The 14,757-nt window shown below is 40.9% G+C and overlaps 1 protein-coding gene across 11 annotated transcripts in view; it reads left to right on the top strand.

Moving 5' to 3' along the window:
* Positions 1 to 14,757, top strand: part of Tnr (tenascin R) — a 408,001-nt gene that overhangs the window by 374,325 nt on the left and 18,919 nt on the right. For all 11 annotated transcript variants that reach the window (XM_006496742.4, XM_030252977.1, XM_006496746.4 and 8 more), the window contains one exon: positions 14,587 to 14,738. In XM_006496742.4, the coding sequence (XP_006496805.1) occupies positions 14,587 to 14,738 (152 nt within the window). The remainder of the gene's footprint in view (positions 1 to 14,586; positions 14,739 to 14,757) is intronic.

Raw genomic sequence — 14,757 nt, forward strand, 5'->3', positions numbered from 1 at the left:
AATTGATCCCAGATAGTCCCTAGAATCTGAACTGTTAATAGTCCTTTCTGCATCTCCATGGCATCCCTCTACAGTTTGTGATTTGTAATTGCCCACCCAGCCCAGGCTGACTTTCACGTTATGGGGATGAGAGTGTATTCAGGCTAATATGAGCACATTCCTTGCCCCTAATTACAGGTTTCCTGTATCCTACGAGTACCATATTGACTGTGTTCTCCTCCATGTCCCAGAGCCTTCTCTTCCACCCCAAAAGAAGCAATAGGAAGATCCACCCCTCATACCCTTCTCTCAATATACTTATTCTAGATGACAAAGCAAAGAGTTGATCAAACTTCAAAGTCACTGTTGGGCAGTGAAATAGTGAACAAGTCCTTTTCCCTTATTTTATTTTTTGTGTTGTTTGTTTATTTGTTTTTATACTTTTCAATACATTAAAAAGTGTCTTCAGTGAGTTCCTTAGTCAAAAGCAAATATTTTATTTTATTTTATTTTATTTGAAATTTTTTATTAAATATTTTCTTTTTTTTTCCATTTTTATTAGGTATTTAGCTCATTTACATTTCCAATGCTAAGCAAATATTTTAATGGGAAAATAAATAAACTGTGATCACACAACAAGTCATGAATCTATGAGATATCTTTACTGAACTTAGAGAACACTTGATCATGTCTCTCTTAAGGCTGAAGTCCATTTTACTGTTTCAAAGATACCTTATTAAGCTTTAAGGTGTTACCTCTTGTTCAAATCCAGTCTTGCATATTCACAGGCTAATTAAAGAGTCCTTTATGAAGTCACCACTTAAAGACTAGTTGAGAGAAGTTTTCTGCTGAATTAAGAATTTTTTCACCATAAGAAGAACATAGTGAACAGATGCACAGAGCTTCTGCTTTGCATGTTTATTGGGTTAAAGGAATCATTTTGTCACCAAAATGAGCTTTTTATTCCCACCCTGCTAATGTCACAGCTGACAATAGTAAGTGGTGTGTCAAACATCTAAAGTTTCTGTTGTATCTACAGCTGCAGTCCCTTTCCAGGTCTCTCTGGACAGAGAAGTACAGTGGTTTCTGTGACCATCACTGCCTTGTCTTAGATGCAGTCAATTGGATGTGGGACTCCAGATCTAACCAGGGTCCCGGGAGGATTAAATCATGTAATAATTAACAACTTAAATGGAAATCTAGAGAGGCAACTGACTAGTGACTTGGTTTGATGGGCAGTGCAGGTGATAGTTGGTGTCTATTTGGGTTGGTTTGTTGTTCTTTCATGATGCCTTTGACACTAGGCTCCTTAAACATAGCCAGTGTTGACTCAGAAAAAAAAAAAAAAAAGAAAGAGGGAGAAAGAAAGACAGATGACAGAGACAGAGAAGAAAGAAAGAAGGGAGGAAAGAAGGGAGGGAAGACAGAAAGAAAAAGAGAAAGGGAGGGAGAAGAAAGAGAAAGGGAGAGGGAGAGAGAGGGAGGGGGAGGGAGAGGGAGAGGGAAGTGGGAAGCCCACCATCTATGCAGTGAATATAACTACCAACTAAGCTATTCATCTGTGTAGTGTTTAGGGTACCAGCAATGGACTCAACACTATCCCCCTGATATGTCGAAAAGGAGTATCCATGTTTGGGAGCTGTTGTGGTTTTAATGGAAAGCTGAAATTTAAGTCACTGAAGCATCCCAAACCCTGCTGGCTTTGTTTTGGAGATTTATCAGAACCCACTGAGACAACTAGATGCTGAGTGCTGAGTGAAATTTTCTTGGGCAAGAAATAATGCATGCCAATGTCCCAGGTACAAAGGCTAGTACCTACAGACATGTGAGATGAACTGGAGAGTTAAATCTCAGCTTCAGAGTACAGAAGTAGACATCTCTTGATGTTTAAAAAAAAAGACACAAACAAACAAAACAAAACAAAACAAAAGCAAAACTAAAACTAAAGAAGAGTCTTAATACCCTATGCAGGGGTGCTACAAAGAGGTGCATCTTGCAGAATATGAAGGCAAAACCCCTTTCAGGTTCTGTCTGCCACTGCAGTACAAATCTTTCTGGGTACATCACACTGGGCTGCAGTGTCTACTTCCTGTCCCAGCCCCTCTACCCTTTCTGCCTCTGCCAAGAGGAAAGTTAACGAAAGAATAAAATACAAGGTTGTTTGCTCCCAAATAGTGGGGTTAGGAGTGTTACAGAAAAGGGAAAGCAGACAAAGTGAAAAGCAGAATTTCTTCACCTGATCCAAGATCGAAAGGCTGCCTGTCTGGACCCCACAGGTGTGAGTTTATCCTGCCGAGGAAGACTGGGGAACACTGAAAGTTCCATGACAGTACACCAAGGCTGAAGGAGTTAGAGGCTAATTTCCTTTTGGCTGCTCGCATCCTTTCCAACTTACTTGGCAGTCTCTGCATTTTCTACTCACCTGCATCTTATTCTGAGGATGTGCTGATCCTGTGAGAGGTTTTGGTGCCTTTTCTGATAGACAACAGAGTTTAAAGGTTGCCTTCAAAGTGGCCTCTGTGACTGACAAACACTCACCCTGTCCTGGGACAGGACTCACTTGAGCAGATGCTTGTATAATGGTCTGGGAAAGAGATGAGATGTCAATAATTAATAATAATATTTTTCTTTTTTCTATTTATTGAAAATAGATTATTTTTTCTCACACAATATATCCTGATTACGGTTTCCCTTTCTTCTGATCCTCCCAGTTCCTCCCCAGCATCGTGATAGAAAAGGCCTAGCTGGCCTAGAAACCTCCCCTGATCAAGATGCCTTTTCTTATGTTCATACCACATGATCCGAGCCCATTCCAATCTTTCCATCATGTTAATAGCTTCCTGTCCTCTTGTCTCTGGTGTTTGCACAAGACTCCAGGGGGAATTATGTACAAGTGGTATGGGAGAGAAAAAAATATAGATACATTATTTATAATTTGCTGCCTCCTGAAATTTCATCCAAGGTCTACTTGTCTTTTAGAGACATGAATTTAAATGAGGAAACAAATATTCCCTGCAGAGCCACGGGGACTTGGCGAAATGATCTTCGGAGAGGCAGGTTTCATTGTCTCTTTTAATACTATAAAAGGCAAACAAGACTCACACTGAAGCTCATCCGCAGAGTCAGTAAACACTATAAAAGGGTTGTCTTGACCTTGAGGTTAAGTGAAGAGGTAGCTAGAGATGAGTAATGAGGTGAGGTTGTGGTTTTGTTTATTTTGCTTTTGTATTTTTATTCTTGTTTTATTGCCTTTGCCCCCTGCTATCTTCCTTCCAGGTCAGGCTGTTCCATGAAGTAATTTTTGGGTCTTCTCTGACATAAAACACTTTTTTTTTTTAGGTTGTAAAAAATGAATGGAAATTGGCAAATTCTAGGCTCCAAAGCAGTGGGTAGTAGACTTTAAAAAAAAGTCATGGTTACCAGGATTTCTGTTGGAAAAGGAAGCCTGCTAATCTGTACATCTGGGCATCACAAGTGCCTCTACCCAGGCAGCAGCTGGGGGGTCCCACTGCTCTGCCACTTACACACAGTTGGATGTTTTATTTCCCTGAGAAACAAAAGAACAAAAGATGCCTGGCAGGAGACAGAGGCAGAGACAGAGAGAGAAGTGTGCACACATGCATGCAGGAGCGCGAGCACACACACACACACACACACACACACACACACACACACACACACACACACACACACAGACAGACACACACAGTCCCAGACACACAGAGGAAGGTCTGCCTTCGCCTTTTCTAAGGCCTGGCTACGGAGAAGAAAGTAGTATACTAATCATACCATACGAATATCCCATCCCAAGCCAAGCAAATTAACATCTAAATGTCAGATCAAAGGTTTGGATTAGTGAAACAGCCCCCCCCCCCCCCCGCCTTTATTGTGTGTTCTCAGTATCAGCCTCCAAGGTCCCTCTCCATATTCCCTCAGTTATTTCCTTTTGCCCTGGCCCTTTTTCTGTCTTTGACATACAACCATCCAAACATGTCCATCTGGAAGCCTCTTGTTCCTGCCTTTGCAAAGCATACTCTTATAGAACTGTTTGTGATTACCAATGATCTAAATGTGTCTAACGTGTTTTGGATTATATAACTCATCGGACATTATTTTCTGTTTGGGCACTTTTACATTCATGTGTCCTTCACTTCAAATTACTGTGAAATATTACTTGACGTGTGCCCATCCGTCACCTTTGGCTCTCCACTCTCTCAGATTGTCTGCAGCCTTTCACAGTCCCACACAGTGCTTGCACTATGTGCCTTCAGAGTATTCATCTGTGAACCAGTGAGGTGTGCGAAGGTTGTATACCCAAAGAGGAATTGAAATGTGTGGTATGTGCTTGTACAGTTTTAAGTACTTACAGGTTGGACACACAGGGATGCTCTTGTTTTCTGGACACACCATTCCTAACAACTTGACACAGTCCAGCCTGGTCCAGCATTGAAATTTTTAGCAGTCTGATAAGTATAGTCGATGTCTCGTTACTTTTGATGAATCATGTTAACAGTACGTTTGAATTTAAACCTCTCTCCCCGTTTGTCAGACATTTGATTTCCTTTGGTGGTAAATTACCTGTTCGTATCATTTGCTTATTTTCCCATCAGGGTTCCCCACAGTATTATCCAGCATTACTTGAACCTCTAACATCCTTAGTACAAAGGCTTTTCTTACCAATAGCTCCAAAGATTTTCTTCAATATTCTTCTGTCCTCTTTGTGATCTATTGTCATGCTTTGTTCATTTCATATGTGGCATTCACCTGGGATACGGTTTCATTTTTCTTTATAGAGTGAGCCAGTTTTACCAGCATCATCCACTAAGTAAGTTCATTGATTTGAATGCTTTCCTGTATATTACATTCACACATGCATATAATCTGCCTCTGAACTCTGAATTATCTATTTTATGCCATGCTCTGTTCATCTGTGTTTTTTTAAAAATCAAAGCCTAAAAATTTTGTGTTTATATCTAGAGTTAATCTTAACACGTTGACACATGGTAAGGCAAGCTTCCTTGGCTCCCATTCTCGAGGTTCACTTAGCTATTTGATGGCACTTAATTTTCCGTGGGTGTCATGTCATGTGCATTATCCCACTTAGGTATGAAGTCCTCCAAGTGAAATTTACAGTAGAATTGAAATGTACTTACTTGTAAGTTAATTTGAGAAGAACTGACAGCCATATGATAGCAAGTTATCCCTTCTAAAACGCATAGACTGGATCTTTATTTATCTACATAATCTTTATGTTCCTCACAATGTTAAATTTTCCCCACAGCATTCCTGTGCTCTTGGCTGATTTCTGGAAGCTTTATTATTTTTTATTGGTTTGTGACTTGTATCTAATTAGAAAAATATTTTCTAGTTGATTATTGCTGATGCAGAAAAATACTATTGATTTTACATATTGATCCAGTATCCAGAAATCCTGCTGACTTTCTCCCTAATTGTAATTATCTATTGTTTCTATTAATATTTTACGTAAATATGGAGCTGGGGAGGTAGAGGTAGTAAAAGTATTGCCTGCTGTGCACTTATTAGAACCCAAGTTCTAATCCTGAGCACCCATGCCATTGGTGGGAGGTAGGAGCTGTATGTCATCACTAGGCGGGCAGAGGAGGAGGACCTCAGGGCTTTGCCCAGGCAGCCAGTCTAGCTGAACAGAGGAGTTCTGGGTTCAGTAAAAGACCCTGTCACAAAAGACACTGACTTCTGGCGTCCACATACCCAAGCATGAACACGAATACACACACTCAAATGTTTTCTGTGTTTTGTATCATTTATGAATAATGATTTCACTTCTGTCCTTCACATTAACTGGAATCTCCAAAGTTATCAATGACTCCGAGGCTAGTTAATTTTGACTTGTTCACAGTCTTGAAGAGAACACAATTAAAACTTCAGATGTATAATCCTCACTAACTCCTATTCACTGCATCTCTTTAACCCTGCAATTGTTTTCTAAAATAAAGAAAATATGTAATTGGAGGAGCCATATATAAGCAAGAATAGCACTTGCTTAGATCTGTGGTATGAAACACTCATTAAGTTATAGAATTTTCCTCTATTTCGAGTTAGGACATTTTGCAATGAATTTTACCAAATGGTAGTTTAATAAGTCGTGGTTTTTATACTCCATGACACATACCAGTAGTTTTTTAAAATACATATCTTTACTATCACTATTTACTATTAATTTAAAATTTTCCCCCAAATATGAGTTTTTAATACATTCAGATTTAGTTAACTGTTTACACAGTTTACATGTATGATCATAAAGAAAATTGGCCCATGCATTTCTTTGTTTATATCTTCATGTTTCACCAACTTCATGAGAAATAAAAAATTGTCCAGCTTTCAGTCTTACTACTGTTTTTGATTTAAGTTTTTTCCTAAGACAGGAACTCACTATGTAGCCTGACTATCCTGGAAGTCACTATATAATCCTGGCTGCGAGTCTCAAATTCACAGAAATCTACCTGCCTCTGCCTCCTAAATGCTGAGACTAAAGGCATGTGCCTCCACACCTAGCTCCTATTGACTTTCTGGGTGCAGTATTGCCTTCACAGAGTCTAATATCAGTTAGATTTTGTCCTGTAGGTGACTAAACTTTTCTATCTGGAGTCTTCTAGAACACACACATGTGCATATGCATGTGTGTATGTGTGTGTGTGTGGTGGGGAATTTGTACTTGTGTGCATGCAGGTGTACATGCACATATATGCCTGTTGAGGCCAGAAGTCAACACCGGGTATCTTCCTTGATTACTTTTCCATCTTATTGTTTGAGACAGAGTCTCTCACTGAAGAGCTCACCAGTTTGGCTGGAAGGGCTGGCCAGTGAGCTCCTGGGAGGGACCTGCCACGCTCTTGTCTCTTCAGTGCAGGAAATCACAGACATAGGAAGACATGGTTACAAGGTCCTCATGATTGTATAGCGGCACTTTGCCCACTGAGCCATGTCCCCAGCCCCATATTTTTATTTCTTTTTGATAGTCTCACAGTTCATTCTAAGAGTTTATGTATCTTTTTCTCTCCAGTTTGACATTTAATGATGCTTTTAAACTGCCACATTTTATCTGGCTTTTGTACACATTTGTCTTTATTATTCACTTAAGTGTTTCCTCCTATTTGTAATATTTTTTCTTTTCAGGACTTCTATTAACTAGATGGTAGAATGTGTGCATTGTTCTCCAAACCTCTTAGTGGTCTCTCTCTTTACTCTTCCCTCTTAGCGTCTAAAAGGTGGACTCAGTCAGATACTTCAATTCATATTTTACCTGAGTCTAAAACCTTTATTTATCTTATCTATTTCATTGTTACTTTAAACCCTTTTATCTGGGCTTAATATATTTCTGCTGGGTTTTAGTTTCTTATTTTTTCACGTGGTACTGATATTTTTCCTTACCTCTGTAAGTCAAGTTAGCATATCTAATTAAGATGCTATTCTAATAAACTGTACTAGATAATCAATGACACATCAACTGTGTTCTTTGTTTCAGAGTAGCTTTATTCCTTGGGGCATGGATAGATACTCCATCCTTTAAGCCCATTCTCTCTTCAGGTTGACAGGCTCTCCTTCTGGTAGTGTATGTGGTCGAGAAAGACCAAATGCAGATGAAAGGGGCCAGGCAATGAGTTCTCTGTACCAACATAGGGAGAAAGAGTAGACTTCAAAACCCTCATCCAGCCTGGGCTATCCCTTTAATACTGTTTTGTCTAGCTGTTTATTTCAATAAGAATAACTCTGGCCTCACTGAGCAAATTGAAAACTTTATTTCCTTTTGCCGCTTCTGTTTCTTGAAAGACATTGTATAAAACTAATGAGAGTTCACCTTCAAGCTCTCAATCTGTTCTCACTAGCGAAGACATCTGAGCCCGGAGACTCTTGTTAATGTGGGATTTTTAACTACAAAATAAACTTTGAAAAAAATAGCTATCATACTCTACACATTATATTATTTTAGTTTGGGGGACATCTAGGAAATGGTGGTATTCAAGGAATGGTCCTCTTCTTTAAGTCACTGAACGTATTTATAGAGTAGTCACACTAGTGAACAGGGCACAGATACATGGCCACCCTTTTTTGAGAGTAGTGAATCCTCTTGAACAGTATAACTATTTACTGTAGATTATACTAATTGGTTCTCAATCTATGAGTTGTAACCCCTTTGCGGTCATATATCAGATATCCTGCATATCAAACATTTACATTACAAATCCTAACAGGCAAAATCACAGTCAGGAAGTAGCAATGGAAATCACTTTATGGTTAGGGGTCCCTACAATATGACACACTGTACTAAAGGGTCAAAGCATCAGGAAGGTTGGGAAGCATCCCTGAAAGATGATCTTATAAATGCTACAGAAAAATCTCACATGTCACTAGTCACAGGATTTTATTTGGCCCATTTTAAATTGTGTCATTGCACATGTCTCAGAGAATCTAATTTTGTGTTCTCTGTTATTATCATAGGGGATGGATACTATCACTCATGTGACACTAAACATCTAATAAATATTGATGGGGCACCTATTTCGTGTCAGGCTCCGTTCTAAATGCTAAGGATAGTGGTAAGAAACAAGTCAGATGCATATCCCTGTGAATTTTAATAATAAAAGATTTCTTTTGCTGGCTTACATGATATAATTGAAATAGTTCAACAATGGCTGCCTCTCACTGGAGAGGTTGAGACTGTATAATTTTGTTTTTTTAAGATTTATTGATTTATATGAGCACACTGTAGCTGTTTTCAAACACCAGAAGAGAGATCAGATCTCATTACAGGTGGCTGTAAGCCACCATGTGGTTGCTGGGAATTGAACTCAAAACCTCTGGAAGAAGAGTCAGTGCTCTTAACCACTGAACCATCTCTCCAGCCCTGTATAAATTTTTACTCAAGGAGTGGAGGCACAGAAAAACACAGTCCCACCGGGTGTGGTGGCACATGCCTTTGATCCCAGCACTCGGGAGGCAGAGGCAGGTGGATTTCTGAGTTCAAGGCCAGCCTGGTCTACAAAGTGAGTTCCAGGACAACCAGGGCTACACAGAGAAACCCTGTCTCGAAAAACCAAAAATAAAAAACAAAAAACCAAAAACAAACAAACAAAAAAAAAACCCCACACATTCCCATCTCCAAAGGGAAAATTTAAGTAATGCTACATATACAAAGATAGAGAAGGGTATCTACTGGCTTCAGAAGAAGGTCCCTCTTCGTACGCAGCATGATTCAGTCACTGTTATCACATCCATCCAACACAGTGCTAATTAGTTAGGTAAATCTTCAGTTTTCCAATTGGTCTGTGCTTCTCCACATGCCGGCAATACCGTCCTCTACCGGTATGTGGCTGATCTCTGTCAGTTCCTAAAGTAAGAAAGCTTGCTGATCAGCACTTGTCAAATTCTACTCCGTTCTAGAACCCCACCTCTCAGCCCCTCTTCAGCAGCTCCCATGTTCACTGCCCTTCACACCCACTTTGATGCCCTTCTAACCTCCCATCTTGGTCTCAGAGCTTGAAGTCATATTTGTTTTCCCATAAGACCATGAGCCACTTGTAAGACGTCTTTTCTCCTTCTATGTTTTCCCATCTCTTAGCCTGGCATTTAGAAATCAAGGGACATTTTCCTATATGTCTTTTAAGTGAGTAACAAGACAACAAGCTAGTAAATTTGAAGATTATCTGAGAAAATTGAAGTGATGGATTAAGCTCCTATGGGCTAGGCTCTATCCACAGCCTCTGTCTGCACCCCAAAATCTTATCAGCTACTTTGCAAATACGAGCCATTAATTTTAACATAGTTAAAATTAATTCTGTGGAGAAAAACAATACTTTATTCTGCATTTACTGAGAAAACTGCTGTGGCTGTTCGCTGAGGGGCATGCTGACGTCACAGCTTCAGCCCTGATGCTGAGTCCATCAGAGTGGACAGTGGGCAGAGGCTCTCTAGAGCTATTAAATCTGATCATTTTAAAGGCTGGACCCAAGGACACAAAACAAAAGAGGGCTGGGAATGGACAGAGAAGCGTCTCCCACTCCCCACTGGCACAGAGCCATCTGATTGCCCTGTGTGTCATCATGAAGATAGCCACTCACCACTCAGCAGGCAGCCTTTGATGCCCAATACAAACCAATTTCTGAGCAATTCTTCTGGTGAATGCCCTGGGCCTGTGGATCTCACAGTTACATCTAGAAATACTTAACCATAAGACACTTCACTGTGGCAATCATTTGGCTTTGTTTTCCTTCTAACTTGGTAATAGCCATAGCCCGTGCTTAAAAAAAAAAAAAAAAAAAAAAAAAAAAGGCTACCCTATCCACCCAGGCTCCAGTTACTGCACCAGGAGGAAGGAGAGAGAGCCTTCTAGGTATGTGCTTGGTCTAAAATAATTATTAGAATGATCAGGGTTAAAGGTAGATACCTGATTAGATTAAATGGCATCCAGAGAGCTAAGGATCGGCCCTGGTAGTCTTCTAAAACATATGAATTCCAGATCAATTGGAACATGAATGTGTTTTTATGATTTTTAGCTGAGTCAAAGTCCAATACCACCAAAGCAGTAGGGTGAAATCGCAAAGACTAGAATACAAGGCTTAAGCTCAAGGCCAAATATCCCCTCTTCTTTCCATCCCACCCCAAACAGAAAGATGGGGTGCTCAGGATGTTCTTCTTAGAGACAAAAGATTATGAGAGGGAGAGAGAGAGAGGGAGAGAGAGAGAGAGAGAGAGAGAGAGAGAGAGAGAGAGAGAGAGAGAGAGAGAGAGAACAGGAAAGTGTATGTGTGTGTGTATGTGTGTGTGTTTAAGAAGGAGAGGAGAAAAATTAATTCTGTTATTCGCCCAGTCATGTGGATCTAAGCAGGGAGAGCTGGCCAAGAGGCCTCAGGTCACCATCTCATTTACCATTTCTAACTCTTGGCTTCCGAGAAGAGAAAAATGCAAACTGAAAACAGCTCTATGTGAATGAAGCTCTTTAGTCAGATACTGAGTCCTGAGACTGTCTCCCTGCTCGACTTGGTAGACCTGGGATGGAGCACAGGAATCTGAAGGATAAGGAAATCCGTAACTTGAGAGCCCTCAGCAAGCCTTTGCTTTCTCTCATCACATTAAAGGGACAAGTGTGTTAATGGAGGACTAGTGACTCTGAGACAAACTTGGGATGCTTTCGAGGCTGGCGCAAGATGGCAAGAAGCTTCATGTGGAATCTTCTCCAAGTTCCCAGGGAATGAAAAATCCCAGGTTGCTGCTTCTGATAGTCTGCAGAAGCAAAGTGCTTCGTGATTGCCTTTCCACTAATGCCATAGACTAAATTACAGTAAATTGAATCTATTAACAACCAGATGGCCTTGTAATTTGTCAAGGGTAAGGCAAGTGCGCCCAGCAACCATGCATCAACCTCCCACACACTTGGATAGTGCTTCCACCTTCCAGCTAACTATAGGAGCCCAGAAAGCAGGGCATATGGTCCTCCCTCTCCCAACCTTCATCTGAGACCTTTATCCCATCCATCTTTGACACTCCTTAGACACTTATCTCTTCAGTTGATCTTATTCTTATCTCCCAGCTTTAAAGATGAGTGAATGCCTCTTTTATGACAGCATCTTAGATACTTAAAATTCCTCTTCCTCAGAACAAGTCATCTCAATATATTATATGTGCTTACATTATGTCTAACTTTAGAAAAACTAAGAGTGGATCTGAACCCCCTTCAAGTATCTATAACATACATTCTAGTAGTTATCAACGAAGAAGGGGTTTATATAAAATTGTTTACTTCTCTATTCTCAAAATGGATTTGGTTTTATATACGTATTTGAGTGATGTTACTGTGGTGAGTTTTGAGAAAAGTTTTTTTGTGGGGGAATCCATGGACAACTGAGACATGCAGATTTCTGTCTCCCCAAGAAAATGGGCTGGTTTAATGATGATCTCTTCCTTTGGGAGAAACAGTGAACAAGGAAGCAATAGGCTGGATGCCAAGCACATTATATGCTGATCTAAAAGGAAGACCACAGACAGTGAGAGAGGGAAAGGCAAGTAGGCACATTGGTTGCTCCGGAGACCAGGGTCAATAATAGCCTAGATGACCAGAAATAAGGCCAGTGTTCCCAAAGCAACACAGAGAGGAGACAGTCATTCATGTCTGTTCTCTGAAATGAATGGAAACCTCAGGGACAGGTGAGACGTGAGCTTTCATGATGTCTAGGACATGCTGGAGATACAATTCAATAGCTTTAATAAAGCTACTACAAAAGTCACTTTTGATGGGAAAACACTTAATTTGAACATAATGCTTTCTGGGGTAACTTTAGTTCTTGGAGTATTATATGCTTATGTTAAATAAAAACTCAGTCACTCATTGGAAAGATGAAAACCTTAAAGAAACTAGAACACATTTGAAGGTGCTTTTTAAAGATTTATTTCACATTTTATTTGTGTTTATGTCTATGTGTATGCACCTCATGTCTGTAAGTGCCCAGAAAGACCAGAAGAGGATGTCAGATCCTCTGGAGTGGTTATGAGTAATCTGATGTGGGAAAACTTGGGTCCTCTGAAAGAGCAGCAAATGTTAAGCACTGGGTCATCTCTCCATCCCTGGCTGTATTTATTGTTCTAATAGAATATACGCTTGACTAAGCTCTGCAAACTTGAATACAAGTTATCTGAAAAAGCCAGTCAGGGAATCTTTCTGAGCAGTTTCCTTGTCTGTTAACATAAGTCTCAGCTCTCCACTGTCCTGCCTTCCTCTAACGTCTCTCACAAGAATGAAATAGAAACAACAACACATCTTGTGAAATATAAGTTTTATAGAAGCATATTACCAATTCTTGGGTGACTGTACTTGAAGTGTATTGTTCCCTCAAGCTATTTTTGACAGACCTGTGGCAGCAATCTGGAACATAGAACTAAGAGTTAATCTGTCTCTGGGTCAGGTGGCAGGTAGGGGGTAGGACATAGGAGTAAGGGCTTACATGGAGACTACAAAACTTCGGTTGCTTCTTCCTAGAACAGAATGCTTTACAGACAACCTGTGATGGGGACTCTCAGGAAAGTTCATGTGTCATCTTTTTTATGTGACATGCTATATCTAAATGGTTCACTGCCTGGCCTTTCCAAGGGGCTGAGTGTCACATATAGTATAGGAGTAAAACCACCAGGAGGCGCTGTAGTAGCTAACACCTGCGGTTTGCCTCACCCTCCTCCCTTCATGTCTACCTCACTTATACACAGAAACACGGTACTGTATCGTACTGTGTTGTCTGACCATATTCTTCATTGACCCAGAAACCCACATTTACAGAGCACTCCAGCCACCATGCCTCTCATGGCAGGCTGTGCCTTTAATTTCCCCTCTCAGCAAAGTCCCTCCAGTAGACTGCTCTCAGTTTGCCTGATAAGCACAAAACTTATCTCGGAGCAAAGCACTTCAGGATTGAAGCTTCTCTTACAGCTAATTAGGTATTGTTTTACAGATTGGGCTGTTCCTTCTGAAAGATGAGCTGCAATTTATTTCCCCTGCCCTGTCCTTGAATTAAAACTGAACTGTAAAACATGGCCATTTGATTGTTTAGTACAATCAAGAGATTGCTTTGTACAGGGACCAGACATTCATCGCTGTGGTAATGCTGAGCGTGTGTGAGCATCCCTTCATGGCTGCCATGTGGATGACAGAGGCTTTCTTCAGATGCCTTCTTACCTTTGAATAGGTCCCTACAGTGCTTCACTGGCCCATCTCTTAAACAATCACCAAGGCCAAGGGGGAAGTCCTTGTGACCCCCATTTTACTGCTGAGACTGGATGTTCAAGGCCTTTAGCTTATACTCAAGCATCTTGGTAATCAGAGAATCTACACCTTTGGTCCTCAGAGGCCATAAGTCCAACATGAGTTCAGATTTCACACCCACACAGTCTGAATTCACTTAGAACTTTTTACATCTCATGATGAAGGACCAACCACAGGACTCTTTAAAACCTCCTCTGATGCAAGGGTTCCTGTGCATAATGGGGAAGGGGTTTGCAATCCCATAGGAAGAACAATATCAACCAATCTGACCATCCTCCCCCCTCCAAGCCCTCCACCCCCATCCAGAGCTCCCAAGGACTAAACTACCAACCAAAGAGTACACATGGAGTGACCCATGGCTCTGGACACTTATGTAGCAGAGGATGGCCTTGTTGGGCAGGGGTGGAAGGAGAGGTTCTTGGTCCTGTGACGACTTGGTGCCCCAGTGTAGGGGAATACAAGGGTGGGGGAGCACCCTTATAGAAGCAGGGGGAATGGTATAGGGAATTTCTGGAGGGGAAACCGGGAAAGGGGATAACATTTGAAATGTAAATAAAGCAAATATCCAATAAAAGAAAAAAAAGAACCATTTCTAAAAATTGCTTTGGGGCTGATGAGTTAGCCAGCAGGTACAAGGTATTTGCTGCCCAAGCTTAGCAATCTGAGTTCCATCCCCAGGACCCAATGGTGGAAAGAAACAACTGGCTCCCTTGAGTTGTCCTCTGACTCCAAATGTACACTGTGGTCCTGAATGCAGGCACACAGTACACACATGCACCTAATAAGTAAATGTAAAACTTTCTATTGCTTTTCTTCTGCAGGGGGCCGGGTGTTCTCTCATCCTCAAGACTGTGCCCAGCATTTGATGAATGGAGACACTCTGAGTGGCGTTTACACCATCTTCCTCAATGGGGAGCTAAGCCACAAGCTGCAAGTGTACTGTGACATGACCACAGATGGGGGCGGCTGGATTGTAAGTATAAGCTGCAGGC

The sequence above is a fragment of the Mus musculus genome, chromosome 1 (assembly GCF_000001635.26).
Source record: "Mus musculus strain C57BL/6J chromosome 1, GRCm38.p6 C57BL/6J".
NCBI lineage: Eukaryota > Metazoa > Chordata > Mammalia > Rodentia > Muridae > Mus > Mus musculus.